This window comes from Fomitopsis serialis (genome assembly GCF_022376445.1).
Source record: "Fomitopsis serialis strain Sig1Antser10 chromosome Unknown B0H18scaffold_34, whole genome shotgun sequence".
NCBI lineage: Eukaryota > Fungi > Basidiomycota > Agaricomycetes > Polyporales > Fomitopsidaceae > Fomitopsis > Fomitopsis serialis.
The window spans coordinates 221937-246119 of record NW_025954994.1 but is presented as its reverse complement, the minus strand read 5'-3'; the positions used below and the strand labels follow the sequence as shown (position 1 = coordinate 246119).

The following is a 24183-nucleotide window of genomic DNA, read 5'->3' as shown; positions in this document are numbered from 1 at the left end:
GCATCCGTCGAACGTCTTGATGTATTCTCGGAGTCTGCTGCGACCGGAATCGCTTGAGCCGGACATCGCAGGGACCTCGGAAAGGGTCGTCTTGGAGCCTGCACCACCGACGGTGGTGGCTGTGGCTGGACGAGTAGCACGTCGTCCAAAGCAAGCTCTTCAGACAATGAACGCCAGACGATCGGCGCAACTGGACAACGTTGCTCAGTTCGATATGATGCAGACGCAACGACACGATGTGCTGGAGCTGACGCAGGGCATATGGAAAGTCGGATGCATATTGGGCGCAGAATGTACCGATATTGAGCACCTGCAGGCAGGGCACGCATGCCGAAGACCAGGGGAAGGGGTCTAGGAAGGGGATCCTGAGTCGGTCCAAATTCCCCGAGCGCTACTTCGTGTGTGGACTGCAGCCATCGCTGGACACGGGCGACGTGCGTAGCTGCCTCACCAACAAGTCGTAGCCCGCGCGCGAATTGATGATGACGGTGAGGTAGAGAATACAACTGGCACGAGGGTTCCATGCCTGACAAACCAACGCAGAGTTGCAGAGCGTGCGCTGGTTCATGTGTTCGATGACATTTTCAAAGACTTCTATGGGTATGCGATTGGATAGGTCGGTGGTAAGGGGCCGTTCTTCGCAGTGTGCAGTACCGTCTTCGGCTTCAGATGGCTCGATGACAAGGGGTTCGAATCTTTCTCGTCGTGCGCAGCGTCGCCCTTGTCTTCGACGCTGTCCTCGTCGGCAATGCTTGACCTGCGGCCCGAGCTTCCGGCGAGACGAGTACGTTCCACATAATCTGTCGTGTCCCAGACAGCGTAAGTCCCAGACACGACGTCCGCACAAACGACTTACAACTTCAAGACTCGGGGCGACAGGTATGTACCTGGGGGCGTTCAATCGATATCAAGCAGCGCCTTGACAATCCACATCGCGCGCACAGTAGGAGCGGAGGTTGTCGGACGTTGGTATCCAGTGATCCGGACCTGTACATGTGCCACTAGCCTGGACCGCCGTAGCCAAGGTCGCAATTGCCTGGCTCAACCTGGCCGTTGTCTTCCGCTGCGCCTGGTGAGATCCTGTATCAAACCCGCTGGACTTGCGCTGACTCATGCTTGTGTGAAAGGCGCGAGGCTCGACGATATGGACTTAGCTGAAAACAGGCCACTTATTCCACTTGTTCCGTTGTCTTATGCTGTGCGCGAGGACCGCGCAACAGATGCTATCATAGGCTGTGTGTGATGATGGAAGGCCGAGGCAAGATACTAACGCCATGTCCACAGGACGCCGTTGGTCCTAAAAAGGCATTCATCGCCTTTTTGGGATGTTGACTCGGAGTCCTCCGCTGCGAGGGCTATGCACGTGTCCAGTGAGGTATATAACGCTCGTGGGCGAGCGCTGCCTTCAACAACCAACCACCATGTCTACCACCCACATCAGTATCAAGCTCACTCGACCTCCCAACGGTCTCACTCGCAAGGTCACCTTCGAGACGCACCCTTCCTGGGATGAGCTCGCTGCTCGCATTGAGTCTCTGTACGACATTCCCAAGGAACATGCGGCTGTCTCCTACACTGATAGTGAGAGTGACGATGTGACGATGAACACACAGATTGAGCTTCAGGACTTCTACAACACCCAGTCGGGCTCTGGCACCATGCGCCTTGTCGTGCGCGACATACGCGCTGTCCGCGATGGCTCTGGTTCTGGGACCGGGGAGCACACCACTCCTGCACACCAGTTTGCCGATACCATTGTCCACGACATCGCCTCGCTGCCCGGGATGGGCTCCAACCCCGAGCTGATTGAACGCATCCGCAACGCCGTGCGCAGGAGCGCACCCTTCTGGCAGACTGGCGGAGTCCCTCTAAGCTCCTCCGCCTCGTTCCCGCCGCCTCCTCCTCAGGTGTTTTATGATGATTCTCCCATCCTTCCGGGCCACGGGCCTTGGGGCTTCGCTGGAGGACTTGAGCCTCCGTTCGGACGCGGACGCGGCGGTCACCATCACGGTCTGGCAGGCGCGCACCCTCGTCATGGATTCCCGCCGCCTCCGCCTGGCGAGGAAGGTCCCGCGTCGAGTGCGCGCGAGGGTTCTGCTCGAGCCCATGGTCGCCGCCGCTACGGCCCGCCCCCTCCTTCTGTATTCCATCCGATGGACCCGCAGGCTTCCGGTGCGTTCCCTCCCCCGCCGGACCCAACCCTGAGCCACGACTTCGAGTTCGTCCACATCTCGCCTCCGCGCGTGGAGGACGTGTCTCGTTCTCCCGGAGCACCGCCGCCTCCTCCGCAAGGAGAAGCCCGCCTGCGCTCCCCCGGCGGCGCTACTGACGAGCATAACGAACGTCGCCGCGGACACGGGACCGGACAGCGCTACCCTCGCTACGGTCCACCTCCGACCTCGTTCGACGCATACGTCAATTCACCGGCAGGCTGGGGCACCTACCATATGTTCGACTCCGATACTCTGTATGAGCTCGGTTTCGATGGGCATCGGTCCAGCGTCGAGGAGAGTCGCTCTCTTCGAGGCCCGCCGCCGGGGCCTCAAGCTGGGAGCAGTCGTGATCATGGTTTATGGAACGCTAGGCAGTCGGGCGAGTCGTCTGACGAAATATGATTGCACGTAAATGTTCTGAGATGAGATATTGAGGGTTGGATGAACTTGGGTGGCTCGGTGACTGGCCCAGTGGGAGTGTGTAGTATCAGTACCGGTAGTGTAGAGGATGATATAGGTCTAGAGCTTGTAGTACTTACCTTGTCTCCAACGATTGTATGCATGTCGTTGTGCTCCGGGTGCTGTTGTACGATGCGATGCGTGTTTGTAGCGAGGAACACATACTAATGAAGACGGTCTTCGAACAGTGCATATTGTGGGCGCGGTAATGACATCGGCCAGTAGATGTGCATTCCACGCCATCTTATGGTTGAACGTTGAACTCACATCATGTCGCATCTACGTAGTCACTGCCTGACTCCGTATGTTAGCTCAAATCCATCGTCGTCGTGAATGTCTGACCTGCGTGGAACGTAGTAAACATGACGCTGGAATCTATATCTTCCCGCACAGCGGTGTCATTTTCCACAGGGCGAGACATGGTCCCAAGCTACACATCTCGCGGATATGCCATTTTGTTGAGATTGAGTAGCAAGCGTGCAACGAGGATGTTTGCCATTCTGACGAGCGGTAAGATACGCGCGATCCCTACGCTGGATGGGAAGGGTGACTCACGCAGTGAAGACATTATTGATGCCGTATGCCTATGCGCCGCAGTCAGTCCGTTGGCAAGCTCAGTGAGTGAAGAGAACATACCAGCTCAAGATCTGCCGCCATCTGTATGATGTTCAGAGTGAGGGGCCGAGGAGCACATTATGACAGGCAGAATAAGCGACGACGCGGTGTGGATCATCCACACATGCAGACTGACACTGTCAAATTAGCGTTTGCAAAGTACAAATCCACGTCGCTGGTTTCTGTGGCAAAGCAGTAAACGCTATTCTCCGAATAGTGCAAGGCACTGTGTACTTACCTCCGAGATTTTCACTGGCTTCGAAACTTATATGACTGAAAGAAATGGATCGCGACTCTAGCAGGTTCCACAGCTGCATGCATACCCCGTGGCACGAACGCTGAAGTTTGAACGTGAACATAGAAGTGTCGGACGCTTGACTGAGACACATTGCCGCTGCCGGATCATCTGGAAGCGCTCGCAGTTCAATCGAACATCCATGTGCAAGAGATCGTACACCGCTCACCTTGCATCTGCGGGATACCTCCGAAGTGGAAATGGACCAATCTATCACGTAGGTCTACTACAGCCACGTAATGAACAGAGTAATTACCAGACATGGTACCGATGCAAGGAGGGGCAATACGTCCATAATGTCAATAAATGCATAATGTAAATCCACGGATACAATGTGGCAGCGAGCGGATACAGTTTCGAGAGCCTATACATAACATGCATAACAGCAAATGCAGGGTTCAGAGCACACATGACAGATGTTGCAACACGTACGATCCACGATACGACAATACCCCTACAAGTTCAACAAACGCAATGCCGCCATGTTATCCAGCTCCTGGCACCCATCGGGATCCCGCTTCACGCAGCGCTCAGGACCGTCGACGAAACATCGGTGTTCGGACGCCTTGGTCAGGTCAACCAGGCGTAGCGGGTTTCCCGTCTTGTCATCTTCGGCCACCACCCAGTGGTGGCTCTCGGCGTCGATCAGGTCTCCGTGAAGCCAGCCTTCCTTGTGCAGGACGACGGCTAGCTCTAACTTCTGCGCACTACGTGATCATCCATGTAGTAAGCTCATAGGCTACAGCGACGAGACACATCCTACAAACGTACCTAAATAGCTTGGGGTCCTCGGGGTGGGAACCCCCACACCACTCAGTGACCAGACATGCAACGTCGATGCCCTCAATCGTCGCCTCCATATAATCCCACAAACGCGGGATCACGATGCCCTGCAGCTCAAACAGTCTGCAGTAATTCTCGCGCTCCCACTCGAGCGTCTCAATGCGTTTCATCCCCCTCACCCACTTGACAGCAACTTCGCCCTCCTGGCCCTGGCCGTCGGGCGTCGAGCGGTAGAACCAGCCGCGGTAGACGCGCGGGGCGCTCTTCAGTCCGTGAATTGGATGGTAGTCGGGGTGCAGCTGGTCCTTGACGGAGCTGATGTAGAGCCTCGTCTCGGGTAAGTCGGGATGCAGGCAGGAGCGCATCGTGTAGGTGTGCACGCCCCCACCGAAGTCGATCAGCACGCTTCCGTCGGTGGGGTGAGCGGCGCGGCGTTTTGGTGGCGACGGCCGGGGGAAGTACATGGCGGGGAGGGCAATTGAGGCCGGTAGGGGTGGCGAGTGGCGTGCAGGATCGTGAGCTTAGGCAGCTGGATATGGGGAGGGCTTGCGTTAAGTACGTTCTCTGGGGCACGCTTTGAACATGAACCAGCCACAATGGCCAACTGGCCAACTGAGTGGCGGCAACAAAGGACAGAAGCCTAAGCGCGGGCGCTTTGATTAGATCTACAGTGGCACAAAGGTCAGTGTGGCCACGTTTATGACTGGACAACACGATACACTGGCTGACCTGTTCAAGGCATTACACCACCACATGCCCTCAATGGTAAGGCCACGCAACCAATTCAGGACTTGCCCAGGAAGCCACCTGATCACAAGTCCTAAAGAGTTATTCACCACATGGAAATTGTTGTCATCCCGTCGCCGCTTCAGGTCTATCAAGAGAAAAGGATGAATCACATCCGCAGCGACAATCAGTGTGGTGTAACACAACATCGCTCAGCCAGGAATGCTAAGACGGTGCGTCATACTCTTGATTTCTCGAGACCATCCTAGTCATCGCTACCTTTAGATCAGATTTCAGTATGCAAATACACATTGATAGTCTTCTTCATCCACGACAGCGAAAGATTACAGCTTGCGAAAGAGAATAGGCACAGGAGATCGACTAGTAACCAACACTGATGAGGTAGTCTGCGAGATTCTCGACAACCGGCGTGGCCTCCGGTGCCTGGGTCGGCGCACTGTACTCCGCAACAAGGACAGCCTGCTTGGTCTTCACAAGTACGGCGCCATCCGCCTGGAAGCTGTCGTATCAGATGGTGTGATCGCGTTCAGGAGGGGTCAGGACGCACCGCCTTCTTCCCATATATACTACGCTCGTTTGCCTGGAGGGTGAAGAACTTCTGCCCTGCCAGACGGATACCACTTGCTTGCGCAGCCCCGGGGTTGTTGAACGCGGTCACGATGTCTTTCTGTTCTTGCGCAGAGAGCTGCGCCGCGAGGAGGCGAGAGCAGTCAGTACACGATCTAGGAGCTGACCAGCACATGAGATTGCGTTCGACGCACCGTATATCCCGGAGACGACGCCCAGACACCTCCTTGAAGACCAATAATTGCGGCCTTGGACACCTTGCCAGTGCCGATGAGGTTGGTGTCGACATAGGCTATTCACGTGCAGGAGCGAGAATCTTGAGCATCATCGACATGTTGAGAACATCGCCGGGAGGTAATTACCTTGCCAGGACATTGTAAGTCGGACAAGAGAAGATAGAAACGAGAACAGGCGGGCGAGAGGGAGGAGGTCGAGGTCGAGGAGGATAGACTGTGCGATCAAGCTTAAGTTATAACCGAGTCGAGCACCCTGCCTGACCGTGCCACCGCCGGAGATCGCCAGGCGATAGCGCATCGCCCATATCGTCACTGCTGCAGAAACACCTTGCAGAAACACCTTGCTCACACCCGCCCACGACAGTCATGATGTTTCCGACAGAAAGACTATATTGCACGAGGACATGTGTTGTTACAGTTGATATGTACTGAGAAGGGCCAGCGGCCGAAGGCAATGCAGAGTATTCTAATAGACGAAAGCTATTCCGTAAATAAACGTCAGAGGACATGCAGGCAAGAGATGCCCGAGCAAGCGATGGAATATGCGAGAGCAAGCAGCGTAACAAAGCACGAAACTGAAACCGCGAATATCACGTAGTCCGTTAGTCCGGTAAGTCCCATGAAAACGTCCGTCCGCTGTCTTCACCGTGATACAAACATTCCCTAGCGAAAGCGCCGCTTCAGTGACAGAATAGTACAACCGTCGAACCGAACTTACCCCACAAATTTGAGAGCAGTGACACACGAGGTGTTCCTTTTGGTTGGACGTGCCCATCAGGTCCCTTCACGATCAGCGTCTTCAACGTCATAAACTCCCAGCGAGCCTGCTCGCCGTCCGGAGTCTTGTCGGCGTTCCATGTTCGCAGGGCGATGGTGCCATCCGGCGATCCGGTTGCGAGAACGCCGACACGAGAGTACTCGCGTTCAAGGAAAGCCATGGAAGTGATGGCAGGATATGAGTTCGGTACGGTCGAGGAGTTGAGGTCGAGAGAGACGATAGGCCGCCCGTTGATCGTGTGCAGCCATAGTTTTGATCGTGAGCATGAAGCGACGTAGCCCTGGAATACAATCCATAAGATCTTGGACGAAGGTCGGGGTTGCCATTACTCACCGTGCTCTCATTGACAGCGACGAGATGCACCCCCGCACAGTCTCCTTCCCCATGCCGGATAGACCGCACGTATGTCCCACGATTCAGATCCCAGAACGCCGCACTGCCGTCCTTCGAGCCGCTCACGACGACCGACCACGCCCTCGACGCCGTGACGCAGACAACGCCCGACGTATGCGCGCGCATCACATGCGTGAGCGTGATGTTTAGCGGCGGCTCCCTATGCGGGTTGAGGCTCTGACCTGGCCGCTGTACCCGCCACAGGCGCACTGTGTGGTCGCGCGAGCCTGTCACGAGCGTGCTCGGGTCTGCGAACACCGCACAGGAGCACGCCGTCGACTCAATAACTTGCACAACCTGCAGCGTGGTCTCAGCCCAGTCCTATGCACGAAGCCTTGCCTTCGACGACGGACCTTGTTATCCACCACCACCCTGAGATCTCCGCCAGAATGAAGGCCAGGCTGCCACACCACTCGCTCATGGGGCAATCCAGGAATACACGCAGTCCCGTCTGGATAGGGAATCATTTTTTGGCCTATAGGATCGAACGTGAGCTCGCGGATGGGGTTTCGCGGTCCAAGATCTGCAGTACGCAAAGTCAATACCCAATCGACATTGACAATGCGGGCGTAACAAACCCTTGATGAAGCGTTTTGACTGGGATAGTAGATGGTAGTCTTCTGCTATCCGTACAGCGTGCCAATAGGAAGGGATGAGTTCCCGTGCATCATCCGCTCGGGATGTGGGGAATGGAACAATTTTCGTGGCGTCTGGCCGACTATAAGAGGTCTCAGCGCCATCTCCAGAACCAAAGGGTGAATGCTGACAATTGTGGATAATGCCAACGGTAGCCTCGCGCTCCAACTCATCCGTAATGGCGTCAAGATCTGGTCGCATTATGAGATGGATCAGCATACAGTAACGCAAGTAGAAGTGAGTACTGACCTATGGAACCCTCGTAACTCAGCGGATGGAACACGTTGAGGGACTTGGGATCCCGTTGCTTATAGCCCCAGATCAGGTCGATCCAATAGGGCAGGTTCTCGCTGACGTAGTCGCTCTCTAGAGCCTGCACCCGCCAAACCATCAGTACACAATCGTCGCCTGGTACACAACCTACGGACCTCTCTGTGCAAGTTGATGAACAGCAGTGGATCCTGTTTGGCCCAAGGGGGTAGCTTCACGTCGTCAATCCGCTCTCCGGTGCTCTGTTGCACGCCGAAGTCGATGCGAGCTGAATTCTCCAAAAATCTGCAACCTTACTCAGATGTGAGTCGAGCGGGGATAACGAGTATAACGCACTCCGGCAGTGCGTAGAACTCGGGTATGAGCTCTCGTACATCACCCCGTACGTCCGTGGAGGCACTCTCATACGCTCGCCAAACATCACTGAGATCCTTCGTGTGAGCGAGACCTCCCAGCCTCTGATGTACTATGTACCACTCACCTGAATAGTCGTTCAGGCAGATCCCAATCACCTCCCTGACACCCGATCGCGTCAGGCGTCACACGCATCATCTAAGAACTCGAGGCAAGACATACCTGAAGAGTCTTGAACATATGGCTAAACGGCTCCACCCTGATCAAGAAGTGGCACACGATCATGGAAGAGCTGAAGTGCGTCCCGTAGTGGAACGGCTTCTCGTCCACGCTCTCAAGATTGACATAGCGGGACTGTGCGGCCTCTTCCCGCGCAGGTGTCAGCGCACCCATAGGTCGCCTGAGACTGGGGAACATAGTGAGTGTGAGTGCTTTGAGACGTCGCGAAGAAGGCGGAAGGCACGTACTCGCGGTAGGACCCTGCAGAGACCAAGTCCAGCTTCTCCGATGTGTAATCTTTGAGAACCCATGCTGATGATGGTACTGTCAACATTAACCCCAACTCCAGCGAAGACACCACATACGGAACACGGGATACTGGGTAGCATCACTAGGAGTGCGACCAGATATTTGATTCAGGATGCTGAGGTACGTGAACTAAGTGTCGATATATCAGCGCGACTGCTGCGATGAGAAGGTGCGGTGACCCACATTTGAAATATCTCTTGTTTGCCACCTCCTCTGAGCAGTTGACAGCTCGTCCATTCTGAGTCCGGACAACACTTTGGCACTGAGCGAGGCACTGAGCTTGCCGCTGAGCCTACCGACCATAGGTGACAACATGGTAGGCGACTTCAGCATCACAGGGGACGGCGTTGGTGGCTCCGCATTGTATCGGTACATGATGGTCGACAAGCGGTCGCTCATTTCAAGGCGCTGACGTTTCTCCAAAAACACGACTAGAAGAGATCGGCTGTCCTTGAAGTAGACTTCCAAGCTTGAGAGCATGTCGACTGAGTTTTAGGTCTTGAGAGATAGCAAATGATCTTACCCAACGTCACGAAACAAAAATGTACGATCGCTGAAGCTGACGATCTGATCATGGGTCCTGTAGGCCGACAGTCAACAGATGTCATGAGATGAAAGCAGAACATCACAGACCATCGTTGCGCTCTCTGAGGGCCATTCAATTCAATGATGCTACCCGGGACGAAGAACAGTCGCTTGGGCGCGTCATGAGCATCGATCACTTCGCCATCGTCACTCTGGACTAGACCGTCCAGCATATACAAATGAGTCTGTCCGAGGATGAGAAGTCCAGCTGATACACCATCAGCGGAGCCTACGAACGGCAGACAGCACAGTGCACTCACGAGATGAGTCGACGCCAGATATACGCGCGACAGTGTTGGCAGACTCAATCACATCGCCTGGTTCCAGTTCATGCCTCACTCTTCTATGCTTGTCGTCGACAATCTCTTCTTCGAGCTGACGTTCTGTAGAGTGATAAACGATATATAATACTGGGAGGCTAGTCTCAATCTCACCATCAACGCCGATTGAGGATGGGTCATAGCCTTCTGCCCAAGGAGGAACTTCCAACTGCAGCGTCGGGGTACTGTTATTTGTGGACGGTAACTGTAGCTCGAAGCTCAAATGGTTCATGGTCTCCACTTTGGTACTGATGCGATGTTCTTGGGTGGGCTCAAGTTTCTTCCTGTAGAGACGTAAGCGTTGTCCTCAGCCAATGACCGAAGGCCTAACCTGACTCGATACGGCCCTTCCGTCTCATCCAATTGCCATCGATGGTCCATAGTACTAGGCCAAAGTCCACGCTCATTGGAGAGTAATGCGTACCAGTCGGTCAGGCTGCTTATTTGGCGGTGATACTCTCGCCTAAAGTCGTGTCAGATGATTACAGGACGAGACGAGTACCTCACGCACATATCTAGGATAGTCTTCCGCAACCTCTTCCTCTCCGTGGCAATGACGGTCTTACGCCAGTCATGTATCCGCGTAATCGAACGCTTCACCGCACTCTCACCAAGCTGCACACTGAGCCTGATAGATGCCATGCGCCGCCGACGGGATTTTGTTCCAACGACGGCAACTGAATCAATGGTACTCTCTTGTGATGAACGAGGATTGAGGGCAGTTTCGGCTGACTGAAGGATGTCCATGATCTAGTCCACAGTTAATCACAAGTGAGGCTAATGTTATAGTTTCACGGATTCACCTCTTGCTTCTGAGAGCTTGCCACCGCGTTGTCAAGCGCAATACTGAGAGCTACGTGTGAAAGCTTCTCCAGTATTCGTATGGTGCTTGAATACAGCTCAGGTGCCATGGATGCGGATGCAACGAACGTCTTGTAAGCGTCAACAAAGAAGTCCGTGGTAGCTTGCGACTTGAATAGCTGACGAAACGATGGCGCAGCTGAATGCACTTCGATCAGCTCCTCGAGAAGCTTCTCGACATTCTCTTCCAATTCAGTCGTCACTACATGAGACGTAAATCAACTGACGCCTAGATTGGTGCAACGACACATACCTATTGGCGTTCCACTCGCAATTCGGATGCCAACGGTTCCCAAAGAAAGCTTCAGCGCAGTGAGAATTGCTGGCAAGATCTGCGGACAAACTACGATGGGAGACCCGCGCGCTTCACCTTCTAACCAACCAAGGAGAAGATCGAACGCTGCCCTTTGCACAGAGTAATCCCATGCATGGGGTATCACGGCCTTAAGGATGTTCCACCCGCTGACCAGCTCGAGTTTCCGGCTAAACGAGCTGGAAGACTTCACGCTGATAGTCAGTAGTTTCAGTGCATTGGCAGCAGTTGTCGGCGATGGTCGCTCGCCGAGTAGTAAGAGGGAAATACGGGGGACCGGTAGAGTACTGGAGAACTTCTCATACGCCGCAGGCGATCGGAGGATGTCCACCAACATGCCAAAGACTTGTTCAGCTTTTGACTGGCCATTGCTGTAGTCAATGCGGGAGATAATGGAACGGGGTGAAGATGCTTCTGTCACTAGCTTACCACCCGCTAGTTAGCACATCAATCAGCAACAACCAGAGGGCGCTTGCCTTCATGCAGATTTGCGGCTAGATATGAAACGATGGGCTTGATAGCATCGTCCGCGGTGAAGTGAACTTGTGCAACAATCTTCAGAGCTTCCAGCAGTTGCGGGTACATGTCGTACGAATACAACGAGGTTTGCATCACGAAGAGAAGCTTGCGAACCACGCCCATCTTCGCGAAGCGGTTCTTGACGTTGAACCGCTTATACTTGCTCGTCTGTAATAGCGTATGAAAGTGTTCCAGATGAAGGTGTTGGATTTCGGTGCGAGCTGAGGCCCACAGTTGAAAGTCGAGCGCGACGGCACGGTATGCGACGGTATTGACGATCGTGGACTGGCTAATACTACTGAGCATCGCAAATTAGGAGGTACACTGAACACTCACTCAGGGGAGCGGAAGTTCAGACCTAGGAACTCGAATATGGTCTCGAATCCGGTCATGTTGATGAGGTCCGGCTTATTGCGTAACAAATCAGCCAATATGTCATAGCCGCCTATTGTCATGTCAGACTCGTTGTGGCAATGACAAGCAGATCGAACCCACGAAGTCGCTCCATGTCCTCAGAGTTTTGCCAGCTGTTGCGAATTCCATCAGTGAGCACACCCAGAGCTCGTGAAAGCTGATGGTCACTCTGCACCACAGTTGTGAGTAAGCGAAGGTAGTTCACAGGCTAATCACGCACATTGGCCAATTGTACAAGTCGCAGAGCGACAGCAGCGCCGCCAATCTTCCATAATGCCATGTCTAACGAGCCATTCTTCACCAAGAAGATGTCACCAATGCCGACAAAACCCAGACGGATACCCGTATCCGTGCTTTGAAGCTCGCTCGAGGTGTTCAGTGAGAAGACAATGGACGACTCGCCCACCGCCAAGCCCTCTTTGACGACATGCTGGAGCTGTATGATGTCGGCCTTCGCTACTGTCTGATAGGCTGCACCATCGAGGAAGATGTGCAAGGCAGTAGATGCCTCGTAGGTGAAAAGCCGTGCCAGTTGTGTTGTCTGGAAGCGCGACGCGTATCGGGGGCCAAGGTGATGGATGAAGCGCGGGATGCTGTCCGCTGTACCGGCCAAGATTAGTATAAGACTTCACAAAGAGTGCACGTACATACTGAGAGGGGTCGCGAAGAGGTAACTTGAAGCTATCGACCAGCTAATGGGGGCTACACCGCTGTTATCGCCAATCTGGTAGATACCTACTCCAGCTGTATACTCGGGCTTCGGGTATGTCCACTTCATGGCGTCGGTTATGATACCGTCAATGAAAATCCCTAGTCAGGTGTTCGTCTCAGCGCTATACATGGGACGTGAACCGAGAAGTACTGACGGACTGTAGGGTTGGCAGACCGATGCGGGTGGAAGACAAAGGTTACATGTGTCCACCGTGCTCGATGAATGGCAGCCTTTAGCTTGGTGGCCTCGGTAGTCTGGCATTCGAGGTTCCCATCTGGTCGGATCCCAAGTGCAACGAAGATACGATCCCGCAGCCGAAACGAAAATATAGCATGCGATCCGTTGGCAGGGAACTTCTCTATCCACAGCCAGATCTATACGCAATGCACTATTTAAGACGACAATGTACAAGACGCTTTACAAACGTGCTCACCATGAACGTGAACCCCGCTAACGGAAGTCCTCTTGTGTCATGGTGAGGCACCTGGATGGCCGCGGCGTCCTCCAAGGAGAGGTGTTCCGGCCACTTCACTTTCATGCCCGCACGGAGCACTTCCAGAACGTCCCCATCCAGCGTGCTGTCTTGACGCACAGCGCGCTGGAACATTGCGCGCGCCTCATCAGTATTTGTCCCCACGTCGATAAGTCTTCGGAGCATCTTCTGAACGATTTGTCGTTCAGGCTTTGCAATGTCTACATCCTCCTTCCACTCGCAGTATTTGCGGAAGAGAGGCTCGACGAGAGCAAGGCTGCTCAAAAGACAGTGATTCCTGTGGCTATGATATGACAGCCTCTCGAGAAGCTTGAGAATGCAATAGCGCAGGGCGCGGCTGTCATCGGTCGCTTGCGGGATGAAGTTGAAGAGCAGGCGGAACGCCTCGGGATGGCGGATGGGTCCAAATGCAGGCTCGAAGTCGCGTATCCGATGGTCCAGTTGCGCGTAGTCTGTTTCAGTACCGAAGTCGAATATACCTGACATGGAGAATTTGTGCAAGCCGAGGGATACCAGAAAGCCGAGTGTATGTCTGACAGTATTCGTGTCGGAGACGAGCGTAGCCATGGCCTGCCCAAGCGACTCGAAGCCGACCGAATGCTGTACATATGTGAGAAGCAGTCGAAATGGAACTTATACGGACATACCCTAAAGTACTCCTTGTTCTCTTGGTGGTCTTCCAGCGCCTCCGACAGCATGACGAACGCGAGCCGAGTCGCCTCAAGGACCTCCGTCTTGGCTTCTTCGTCTTCTACGGCTTGAAGAGTTGATAGGACACTCATGACCACGAGAAAACCGTCCATTTCCCGGAAGACGTCCTTTGTGGCAGCATCCTCCAGCATGATCTTGTGCATTTCAGCCAACAACTGCCCAAAGAGTTCGATGAGTACAGCAGCTGTGCGTTGCATGATCATAGAGTTGTCAGACGTACCTCTGCCTTGGCCTTCAGCCCCTCCGCCGCCTTTAAGTTCTCCACTGCGTTCCTCATGAGTTGCACAAGAACGTCTCGAGCGAACTCTTCCGGATCCAACTCGTCTGGTGGGTCGTCCGCGCCATTCTGGGGGAACGAGGTAATACTCGGCCTCGGTGAAAGCTGCGGAAGTGAGAACCGCGCGCTGAGCGGTGTCAAAAGCGTTCTAAACATTCCCAAATGTGCCTAGTAGGTGAGCGACATCTGCTCGCCGCAATTTGGAGCGTCGACGCCGTTGCAAAAGGTGGTCGTGCTGGCGGAAGGTCGCGAATGCGATCAATGCATTAAGCGCCCGCGTATGCGGCGTATGATCCACGTGACGAAAAGAGACGCGACTTGTCACGCACAGTCACAGTCACACTGTGGCGGCCTCGCCAAAGCGGCCAAAATGAACTTTGACGAGCCACGCCCACCTCCCCAGAGTCCTTCTCTCGTTTAACGTTCAACTGTTACCTCGAGACGGTCCTAGGCCTCTGAAATATCTGAACTCCTTGATATTGTACTTGCGCTCTTCGTCTCGTAACTTTCCAGGCCCTGAAGTTGAACTTCAGCGGCAGACTTGACCTCTAGTCCTGCCAAACTGATCGCTCCGTCCAATATCCTGAAGCCTGGTCTTTCCTGGATACTATTGGCGACATAATTCAAAGCGCTTCATGATGCCATCTCGGTCAACGATGCTACGCCTTTCGGTCTGCACGCTAGTTCTGTTCGTCTCTTCCGCTACCGCCGGACTGTATCCTACTCGTCCCATCGCTAGCACGGTCTTGAGCGCGGGTCGCATGTCAACAATTACATGGATCAACGACGACACTCAGCCTTCTCTCTCGCAAATGGGCCCAGTTCGCATAGATTTGTTTTCCGGAGATGACGTTAGTATTCTCGAAATGTTCAATTCACACCATCGTCTGACCTGCGTACAGAACTACGTTGCAACGTTGGCGCAGAACGTCGAACCAACGAGGCGCTCGAAGTCGGTCTGGATATCGCCGACGCTGGGACCCAACGGGTCGGACTAGTGAGTGCAACTGTTCATCGCAGCACTGTGAGTTGCTGATCATTATCAGCCACTTGCGTTTCATCTGCGAGGACCCACCGATGACTGTCTACACTGCTGGGTTTACTCTGTCCGCAATGGACGACACACCTCCGTACCATCGCTCTAGCAGAGCCGAGACTCGGTCGACCACCTACTCTGCCCTGGAAAACAACGCGACGAGCTCCTTCTCGACCTTTTCCGCGGCCCCTACGAGCATGAACATCTCGGCTTCGTCCTCGTACTCCTCTAGACCATCAAGTAGCTCACTTAGCAGCTCCTACGCCGTGCCTACGTCCACCAGCAACACATATAGGCAAAAGGCTCACAGCAGCACGGGCAGCAGCGGATCCTGGAAACGAAACACCGTAGACACGGAGCGGCTCAAGTTTCGACTGGTCTTCGTCCTCTGGCCGCTCCTGGTCGGCATGACGATGGCCCTCTAGTCGTCCGCCGGAGACCCTTGAGGAACGAGCTTCGTACACGCTAATCGGACGCCTTGGACTCTACGTTTGCCCTAGATTGTACTTTTGAATTCGGATTGTATCACTAGATCATAGATGTGTATTTCGTTTCCTTGTATCTCCTTCGACTACAGCCTAGCGTCTCCTCTGTACTGTACCACATAGCTAATTTTCAGACGTGGTGTCGCACCTTGATCATCTTTGGTTCTTGCATGGTTATGAGCAATGGGTTATTTTACTCCAATTTTACTGAGTCTCGACGCGACGCACGTGACTAGAACGCGGTTCGCGTCGAGCGCGTTTCGAACTTGAACCAATACCCTCACGACCATGTCTACGACAATAACATCCCTCCTCAACACCCTGCACACACATCTCCAATCTCAAACACAACTTCTCCCCACTCTTCACGCACAGCTTGGGCTACCACCGACTGCACTCACAGGCGAACTCGCGACGCTACAGCAGCAACTCACGGAATGCATCGACGGCCAGATCGACCTCCGGCGGAAGCAGGTCGATGAGTGGATGGAACGATGCATCGAAGTTGAGAACCAGTGCATACGATATGGAAACGCACTCGGTGGGCATGTCAAGGCCACAGGCGGCAGTGTTGGAGAGATCAGGAAGGAACAGGTGTTGCCGCGGCGGTTTGAGATTATCTCGGAGTACCAGGAGAAGTTACGACAGGTAGGCCCTTTGCTTGAGTTCTTCATAGCGGGGGTGCTGATCATTGACCTTGTAGCTGTATCATACGAAGCTAGAACAACTCCTGACCCTCACCGGCCGACTCGGCGCTCTTGCAAGCACGCTGGGCCCCGACTTCTACGCTCAAGATATTTTCGAGCCAACACCTGCTTCGGGAGAGGACGAATATGACTCTTCGTCCCACCGAGATGTCACGCCGGAACGATTCTCGAGACTCGAGAAGGAGTTGGTCCGTGGCAAAGGCGAAGTCGTACGTCTCCAGCATTCCATCCTTGACTGCATCTGGCTCACCTGCCTCCTCACCAGACGAAGCGACTAGCACTACTATCAGCAACAATGGTCCAGATCGACTGGCTGTACACCGAGCTAGGGATGTCGCCACCTGCTCTCGACGACCTCCCATCATCTTCGTCATTAACTGTGCCTCCCTCCCACGTTCGACGTCCTCCTGCAGCAACCGAACGGCATCAACCTCAGACCCTTTCCTCTCCACATCGATGTCCATGTCGATACAGATGTCCACACCTACTCCCGCGACCCGTACGAAGCAATGTGCGCCACTCTGTTGGCCTCAGTGCCGGATGAGCCTCGAGAAGTGCCCGAGTCGGAGTACCAACGCATCTTCGCCCGCTTCGTCGCCCGCGTGGAAGAGGCCTCGGAAGAAGCCTTGCAGGATTCCACACGGCCCATGTCGGACTGGAGGGCGTCGACCCGACACCGGGCCTAATGGCTGGGCGGAGTCAGTGCGTGCAGAGCTCGAGGAGCTCAAACGGCGGAGAGAAACACATTCAGGCGATGTACGACCAACTCGAGGCGCTGTGGCGCAGGCTTGGCGTGCCGGACGCAGATATTGATGGGTTCGTGGAGGCGCAGCGGGGAAGCACGGATGCCACTGTCAATCGTACGAAGAAGAGCTGGAGCGGATGCTCGAGCTCAAGCGCGAGCGAATGGGCACTTTCGTGGAGAACGCCCGGGCGGAGATCATCAAGTTGTGGGACGAGCTCATGGTGAGCGAAGAGGAACGGGCGGACTTTGCGCCCTTCGCAGATGGTGAGGACTCCTGATACCCGTGCTAGACCTGCGTGCTGACGAGCATGAACTCATGTAGACGAGCACACGGAAGAGCTACTTGCGATCCACGAAGAAGAGATTCGGCGGCTGAAGGAGGAGCGGCGGCTTAAAGGCCCTCTCCTGGCTAGCATTCGGAAATACTTCGATATCTGTGAAGACGAGAAGGAACTGGCTGCGGCTGCCAGCGACCAGAGCCGGCTCCTTGGAAGAGGACCGCGCGATCCGGGTCGCCTGCTTCGTGAAGAGAAGATGCGGAAGCGCGTCAATAAAGAGAAGCCAAGAGTATGTCTTCTCAGTATCATTGGTACTCGCCCTCTCTGACGTATGTGTCTAGCTCGAGCAAGACCTCCTGGCGTCAATACCTGCATGGGAGGCGGAGACTGGACGCGCGTTCCTTGTCCACGGAGAAAGCATGGTACAACTGCTCATGGAGACCGTCGGTGCGAATGACAAGGAGAACAACAAGCGGAGCAAGACACCCGGTGCCCGAGCCGGCTCAGTACCCCCTCGTTCCAAGACACCTTCGAACCCCCACATCACTACATGCCTGCGACGACGCACGGTGGCACCTCTCACGGCACCAAGAGCTCAGGGGTGGTGACGCCCGCAGTGCGTCCCGGGTCGAGCATGGCCGCGTCCTCGCAGCCAAGCAAGCGCCCCCGTCTCGGCGAGTCAACTGCTGCTCATACTAACGTGCCCGCTCACGGAGCACCGGCGTATCTAGGGAGTAGCAAGGGCCCAGGTGCGCAGAGGCCGGGGTCGCCGTCGAAGATCCCCGGCAGGACACCGTCTACTGCCATCCCGACGTCGTCTCTTCCTCGTCCCGTACCCCTTGCGATGCCGGTCCCGAAGCCTGGTACGGTGCACCATGCACTCGGCCACGGACGGGTGCCTTCGGCGCAAGCTCAGAGTTCATATCATCCCTATCAGTCGTCGCACAACCAGACGCGCTCAACGTCGTCGACTAGTTCGACTGCTTACCGGAGTTATGGTGCCCCGGCTCTGAGCTCGAACGTCCTTGCGAAGAAAGCCTCGAGAGCACGCCGGGAGAGTTTCAGGCCGAGACCGAGCATGGAGAACGACTGGGCGGTAGGCGGCGGGAGATGGGCCGGGTTCGCTGGCGCGGTGGTGAAGGAGGAGGAGGATTATTAGGTGGGGTGTGCTGACTCGTCTCGCGGTTCGACCTTCGTGCTCAGGTAGCGATATGTTTATCTATGTTTTCATTATTGGTTCTTTTTCTCCTGCCCGACTCGTCGACATGTACTCCTCTCGTTGTACAGTATCACTATTATGACCATTACGAAGCGTTACGACATGCAATAGGGCTAGATATAGAAGAGATGCAGATGAGTGATGGTCACTCGACGTACAGTCAAACAGCACTCACCTACGGAGCGTATACACCCCCCCTGGATCGCGGGTCCGTCGCGAGGTTGCCCATCTCGAACTCTTGTACGTCTGCATAAAGGTGCCGATCGTGGCTGCCAACGTCAGTGGTACTCGTCATGGCACCCTGGGATCGTTCCGCTAGGCCCCGTTGTCAACATTACCAACCTGAGGCGGTCATGCGCGGAGCCGAACGCACCATACGTTTGGGTCGCAAAATCAAGCGACTGCCACATCCGTGACTTGTATGCGCTTCCGGATGGCGTGCTTATGGAGAGGTCGGAGGTCGTCGTTTCGAAAGTAGTGTCGGATGTATATGCTGCCTCTCGGATGTCGAGTAAGAAGCGTGAAATTACTATCGTCGATATCCTGTGTAACAAAGGCATGCCTCTCCGTGAGCCAACGACTCGTTGTGAGGAACGTTGAAATCGCAGACGCACGGCGCAATGAATAGGTTGACGTAGTCTGTCGTCTGTAGGTGTCGTGCCCTTCAGACGCCGTATCGCCCAAGGGGGGAGATGGCATACCGAGGTTAGGTATAGAATGATTTCCAGAGCGTTGATAAATGCCAGTACGCTGAGATGCCCGGTCTGTCGAGCTCACACGATCAAAGAAAGGTCGACGAACGCACCAGAAATAAAGGATTCCTGGTCAACAAGGGTAAGAGGTAGTCACCAGCAGCGATGCGACGGGGAGGCTGGGCGTACCATTCCTGAGAAGCACTCGCGAGAGCGACCGGCTGGGGAGCGCGCCCCTGAGCCATGGGCGTGGACAAACATAGTACAGCGTTACAGCAAGACGATCAGGTCCGAAGCCAAACTACTGCTACGGCTTAGGATAAGCACTGTTTGTCATGCTCTTCGTCAGATTGACGCGTTTCCATGTTCGACCGACTTTCTTACATCTAGAAGGAGCGGATCGTGACCTGTAGCGCTGCGACGCAGAAGTGACGGATGATACACACATTGTGTTGAGCCTCACGGAGATTGGCGAGCTCTCCGCGCATATAGTCAGAGGGCCGACAGGCGTTACGGAGAACGTTATGGTCGATGTGAGCCACTGGTCTGCAGTCAGCGAGAGTTTCGGTGGCCTAGTAGGCCCAAGGCACGCATGCCCAGACTACTTACCATGTCCGCAACCATCGGAACCAGCGCCAAAGCAAGCGTGGGCATAGAGAGCAACCAGTTGCGTTTTGTGAGGGCATGCACTCTAATGGCAGACACAGCTGGATAGCTATGTTTTAGCATCACAAACACGCATCGGACCAATTAACGCACCACCCCAGACGGCATACGCCAGCAGCGTGATAGTGACTTCAACCAGAATCGTGTACTTACAACTGAAAGCAAGGAATTTATGTTAAGTACGACTCGGAGTCGCGTGACCAGTGGCTTCCTCACCTTGCGTAGGTATAGCGGGACAGATCGGTGTCGATGTTACCAAGTATCGCCAGACCGACGGCCACGACACGGTTGAGCATGAATATCACTGTCCCGCCGAGTGCCCTGGTTGGCCTGTGCCAGAAGAGCTCTACCTCCCTGCCGAACGTGAGCATATAGTCGTACACCAGGATAACTATGTTGGTATGGTCAGCGTGACGTTTCACGCGCCACATTATAATGGACCGAACGTACCGCAGACAGCCATCTCGCAGCAAATCCCAATGAAACTACCGTCATCGCAGCTGCCATCAGTACTTTCGATCGCGAATAACGCGTGGTACGCACTTGCTCTGCAAGATGGAGGCCAGCTCCTGCTCCAACGCTTCATCCGAGGCTGTCGACATCCTCCCTTAGTACGGGTTTTCAGCGCGGCGAAGTGTTACCTGGGGATATGGTTGTCCATCGGAGAGGGACGATCGATACTGCGCCCGTGTATATATGCAGTATGTACTAGCCGTCACAGCATACTTATCATTATCCTCCGGTCCGGCGCCCTTCCTCCTGTTCTTGGCCGGAGGCGACTTGTGGGCTGGATAATGCCGATTGCCCCAGAGCGGCCTGAAACCCGAGCCTATGGCGTATCTGGGCGGCGTACTATTGCAAGTAGGCTCTGTTAGATGAAATGAAGCAGTTAGGGTTTTGTCCGAGTCGGAGGTAGGCTGTACGGGTAGCACAAGACCTCGGAGGTGGAGCATGCGTGCAGCGTGGAAGAGATGAGTCCTAGCTACTTATGGCAAGTACTGGTAGTATTGCGTTGCTGGCATTGAGGACGACGACGTGGCTTCCATATGGCCATGGCAGACTGTTCATGGATTAGTACTAGTTCCCATGGAAATTGGTCCTTATCACTGCGTGGCCAATCCTGTAGGGGTCAAAGGATACCTACCCATAACATTCTTCAAACCCGAAATCGAAAGAGTTTAACGTTTCGGAGCATGCCAGAGTTCTTACGCGTGCATGCTTTAATAGAGTTCCGGACCCGGTGCAGGATTTGTGCAGGACGGACTTGGTGGGTAGCGCGCCTGTAGCGGCGAGCGCCTATCACTAACATGCATACTGATTCCCGCGATGACCTGCATTCGGAATCCCAACAATACGCGTATACCAGTACTTGTGGCACACTCACGACTCATTGCTGTGCATAATAGCTGACAGAAAATGCCAATGGCGATGATCATGCAGTGACGGCAGCGTGCTTCCAATGGACCCCTTCCCGGTCGAATTCGTGCACAGGCGGAGCGCGTGTGCCCTGCACTGCATGCATTCATATATGCATCGAAGAATGGTCCGTGTCCCCGTCTATTGACTGATATGCTTTGCTGAGTACCTCTCCAGACCAATCTCACCCTTGTTACCACAAGTCATCGCTATGTCCTTTCCGTCATTGAGAACGAAGGCATGGCTTTTTCAGGACGCATGCTAACGCCGGCGCCCATCGCTGGTACTAGGACTTGTGGAAGCCCGCGCATCCAAAAGTCTTGATTCTGCTATGCCATGCATAGCGTACTGGTTCGTGCTTCCATTTCCTTGCTCTCCCATGATTTGCTTCGTGCTACTCCCTTCGATCGTTCAAAAACGACGCCTGTGGATTTGCAGAACGCACGTTAACGATCATCTTTCGTGAAGAGATACCTCTTCACTGCCGAAGGCTGTATCATCTGATTTCTCCGGCCTGAACGCCAGAGATGCATGCTTGCGGATGCCCGCAGGATCTTCCCGGGTCTTAGCTTCCTTCTTCCGCATGCTTGTGGGAAAACGCACACCTTGTGGATCTTCGTAGTGATCATCATGTCAAGGGCGCCGCTTTGGTATGTGTATATATCCCTGGCAGTTTCTGAACACTGACTGTCCCAGTCAGAAACCTATGCCCACACTGGCTTCCTGCCACCTCCATTCTCTACAGATTCTACACCATGAAGGCCGGCGTCAGTGAAGTACAGATCGCGAGCTATCTTACGCAGAAGTATGTTCCTACTCAACCTCTTTGCCGGTACTATATTGATGTCTCCGTGTAGCTTCGCTGCAAACTATAGCCAACTAGCACCCGCAGGTGAGCATCGCGGCACACAACTCTCATGAGGTACACTAACTCAGAAACGTCATAATCATAGCCCTCATAATCTACGACTACTGTCTGACCATCGGAAGCGAAGTGCGCTTCATATGGGGCCGGAAGTTGTCTGCGGCGTTCGTGTTCTTCCTCAACCGAGTGACTATGGTGGGGTTGGCGGTGACGGGCATACTCGGCATTCTATCTTGGTCTTCTGTAGAGGTATGTAGCGTGTTCGCTGTCCATATCACCAATATTGATCGATGATCCATGCTTCATCGTTTTTTCAACGTCGAATGTACACAGGAGTACGTCTACCTCGTAACTTGCCGCATATAGTAGCGTGACTGAACCTCGTTTCCGCACAGCTGCAAAGGCTTACTGATCGCCAATGAAGTCTTTCTGTCCGCCTCGTATATAATCTGGGCCTGTAAGACGCGCATATATCCCCACCATTCCAAGAAGTGTGCTGACTAGCTAGACAGGGGTTTCCGCAATTCGCGTCAGGGCCCTCAGCCAGAGTCGTGCACTCGCCTGTGTAACGCTACTGCTCGGCATCATGCCATTTGTATCCAACTTGGTGAGAGCCGCGACCCAGAATTCCAACCCAATGCTCACAGCTGTCGGGGAGAAGGTCCTGTACGCCAGAACGACCTTCATTACGATTCCCCTCGTACCCAGCATCACAACCTGCGCAACCCAAAATAGCCTCTCGCATAGTCTGAATACACGGTAAGCAGTCCGCTCTGTGCGCTCAACAGTAGGATTCTGGCTGACGCGTACGCAATGGCTTTAGACGTGCGTTGTCCGCTCTGCGCAACGTAGCCCACACGGCTCACTCACGTCCATGAACACAGTGTTGTACGCCTCCCGCGCATGCGCGATCGCAAGTGATCTGATCGTGATCGTGGCGACATGGTACAGGACGTCAGGCTCTGGGAACAGACTCCGCGTCTTTTGCCTGCGGGAGATGCTGAGTGGCCGCTCTGACGCACCTACGCTCGGGCATCTGCTTATCCGAGATGGTGCGTTAGTGCCGTGCACTGCTGGGCAGGATTTCTGACGAACGCTGTATTAGGGATGCTATGCTTCCTGTGAGTCGCTCTTCTTCGCGAAGCTGATGTATGGCTGACGTTCCGATCAGCGTGCTTCTCGCCCTCAACGTCGCACAGATGCTCACGAGTTTCCAGACTGTAAGTCGTCCACGATACTAAGTGCGCCAAGGACATATGCTCATGCTCCGACTAGGCCTACGGCGTTTTGAACGTCTTCATTACATCGTTGGTCTTCTCGTTCGTACCAATCCAGCTGCACTCCTCATTGTCGACGCAGGATGGCGAGCGTTCTCGTCTCGCGATTGCTGATCAACCTCAATGAGGCGGTGAACAAAAACGTCATGCTTGATCCGGGCACGCAGCGAGGGAGCCACTGGCTGGCAAGCCCCGGGTGTACGGAAGCTGAGGCTCCGACGATCATGTTTGCCTCTGTCACAACAGGTGTGCAGCGTCATGCATTGCTCAAACGTCCGTAGATGTGCTCACTGTTGATTGTAGATCGTTTCGACACCGATGCATAGAATACTCATGTTCTTGTCCACGGCCAGTAGAGCTGGTGTATAAACAAGTGTTGTAAGCTTGTCCCATTCACAGATACATAACGCGAGCCGGTGCTCCGCTCGATCGCTGCCGTCTACTTAGGTCATAGAGCCAGAAACTACGCTCTGCCACATAATGTGATCACGACTGATCCATCCACCTTCCTATTTGCCAACGGAGTATCCGTGTATATCTGATAGGACTGGATTGTTTACAGAGACGGCGGCTCGCCATCCGGAACCTTGCACACCACGCTCGACCTCCAGTTAAATTGTTCAGCACTCGGCTTCCGGACAACGCGTGCCGTCACCTCCACGAGACGTACATCAAGATACTTGGACGATACCGCAGAAAAATCGCAAATGTGACGAGG

General features: G+C 54.4%; 9 protein-coding genes across 9 annotated transcripts; 4 read left to right on the top strand and 5 right to left on the bottom strand.

The window, feature by feature from the left end:
* Positions 1-2: 2 nt before the first annotated feature.
* On the bottom strand, positions 3-1167 carry B0H18DRAFT_368325 (uncharacterized protein). The gene is made up of 3 exons (XM_048037788.1): positions 943-1167; positions 860-887; positions 3-800 (listed from the first exon to the last, which is right to left on the bottom strand). Exons 1-3 carry the CDS (start codon positions 1112-1114, stop codon positions 392-394), a joined length of 609 nt encoding a protein of 202 aa, XP_047893287.1. The 5' UTR covers positions 1115-1167; the 3' UTR covers positions 3-391.
* A 250-nt stretch (positions 1168-1417) lies between these two features.
* Positions 1418-3018, top strand: B0H18DRAFT_1008410 (uncharacterized protein). The gene has a single exon (XM_048028782.1). It carries the CDS (start codon positions 1422-1424, stop codon positions 2613-2615), a length of 1194 nt encoding a protein of 397 aa, XP_047893286.1. The 5' UTR covers positions 1418-1421; the 3' UTR covers positions 2616-3018.
* A 795-nt stretch (positions 3019-3813) lies between these two features.
* On the bottom strand, positions 3814-5012 carry B0H18DRAFT_1008409 (uncharacterized protein). The gene is made up of 2 exons (XM_048028781.1): positions 4354-5012; positions 3814-4289 (listed from the first exon to the last, which is right to left on the bottom strand). The coding sequence occupies exons 1-2, from the start codon at positions 4827-4829 to the stop codon at positions 4037-4039; spliced, it is 729 nt and encodes a 242-aa protein (XP_047893285.1). The 5' UTR covers positions 4830-5012; the 3' UTR covers positions 3814-4036.
* A 305-nt stretch (positions 5013-5317) lies between these two features.
* Positions 5318-6139, bottom strand: B0H18DRAFT_1008406 (profilin). The gene is made up of 4 exons (XM_048028780.1): positions 6042-6139; positions 5874-5971; positions 5660-5797; positions 5318-5604 (listed from the first exon to the last, which is right to left on the bottom strand). The coding sequence occupies exons 1-4, from the start codon at positions 6052-6054 to the stop codon at positions 5473-5475; spliced, it is 381 nt and encodes a 126-aa protein (XP_047893284.1). The 5' UTR covers positions 6055-6139; the 3' UTR covers positions 5318-5472.
* A 119-nt stretch (positions 6140-6258) lies between these two features.
* Positions 6259-14329, bottom strand: B0H18DRAFT_1008398 (beach-domain-containing protein). The gene is made up of 31 exons (XM_048028779.1): positions 14023-14329; positions 13739-13957; positions 13032-13691; positions 12753-12972; positions 12538-12696; positions 12107-12486; positions 11809-11933; positions 11430-11761; positions 10894-11373; positions 10583-10842; positions 10291-10529; positions 10111-10242; positions 9894-10063; positions 9720-9842; positions 9508-9667; positions 9398-9454; positions 9058-9343; positions 8931-9003; positions 8814-8877; positions 8569-8752; positions 8474-8508; positions 8329-8415; positions 8151-8277; positions 7972-8095; positions 7854-7913; positions 7720-7804; positions 7661-7665; positions 7440-7609; positions 7027-7383; positions 6657-6973; positions 6259-6593 (listed from the first exon to the last, which is right to left on the bottom strand). The coding sequence occupies exons 1-31, from the start codon at positions 14233-14235 to the stop codon at positions 6518-6520; spliced, it is 5979 nt and encodes a 1992-aa protein (XP_047893283.1). The 5' UTR covers positions 14236-14329; the 3' UTR covers positions 6259-6517.
* Positions 14330-14556: 227 nt separating this feature from the next.
* Positions 14557-15753, top strand: B0H18DRAFT_1008394 (uncharacterized protein; the record flags this gene model as incomplete). The annotated part of the gene is made up of 3 exons (XM_048028778.1): positions 14557-14930; positions 14982-15076; positions 15126-15753. Coding segments are annotated over exons 1-3 (720 nt in total), but the record flags the coding sequence as incomplete, so codon positions are not given.
* Positions 15754-15888: 135 nt separating this feature from the next.
* B0H18DRAFT_1085202 (microtubule associated protein-domain-containing protein) lies at positions 15889-18489 on the top strand (the record flags this gene model as incomplete). Its single annotated transcript, XM_048031884.1, has 9 exons — positions 15889-16248; positions 16304-16516; positions 16573-16708; positions 16744-17009; positions 17047-17160; positions 17181-17316; positions 17375-17619; positions 17672-17899; positions 17923-18489. 9 exons carry the CDS (start codon positions 15889-15891, stop codon positions 18487-18489), a joined length of 2265 nt encoding a protein of 754 aa, XP_047893281.1.
* A 235-nt stretch (positions 18490-18724) lies between these two features.
* Positions 18725-20509, bottom strand: B0H18DRAFT_1119288 (uncharacterized protein; the record flags this gene model as incomplete). Its single annotated transcript, XM_048033924.1, has 10 exons — positions 18725-18864; positions 18923-19092; positions 19164-19195; positions 19251-19313; positions 19355-19462; positions 19851-19948; positions 20001-20062; positions 20124-20298; positions 20358-20392; positions 20451-20509. The coding sequence occupies 10 exons, from the start codon at positions 20507-20509 to the stop codon at positions 18725-18727; spliced, it is 942 nt and encodes a 313-aa protein (XP_047893280.1).
* Positions 20510-22078: 1569 nt separating this feature from the next.
* B0H18DRAFT_954988 (uncharacterized protein) lies at positions 22079-23791 on the top strand (the record flags this gene model as incomplete). The annotated part of the gene is made up of 12 exons (XM_048042309.1): positions 22079-22128; positions 22181-22215; positions 22277-22437; positions 22522-22523; positions 22584-22645; positions 22701-22947; positions 23140-23240; positions 23294-23309; positions 23360-23408; positions 23464-23507; positions 23548-23711; positions 23769-23791. 12 exons carry the CDS (start codon positions 22079-22081, stop codon positions 23789-23791), a joined length of 954 nt encoding a protein of 317 aa, XP_047893279.1.
* Between the last annotated feature and the right edge of the window lie 392 nt (positions 23792-24183).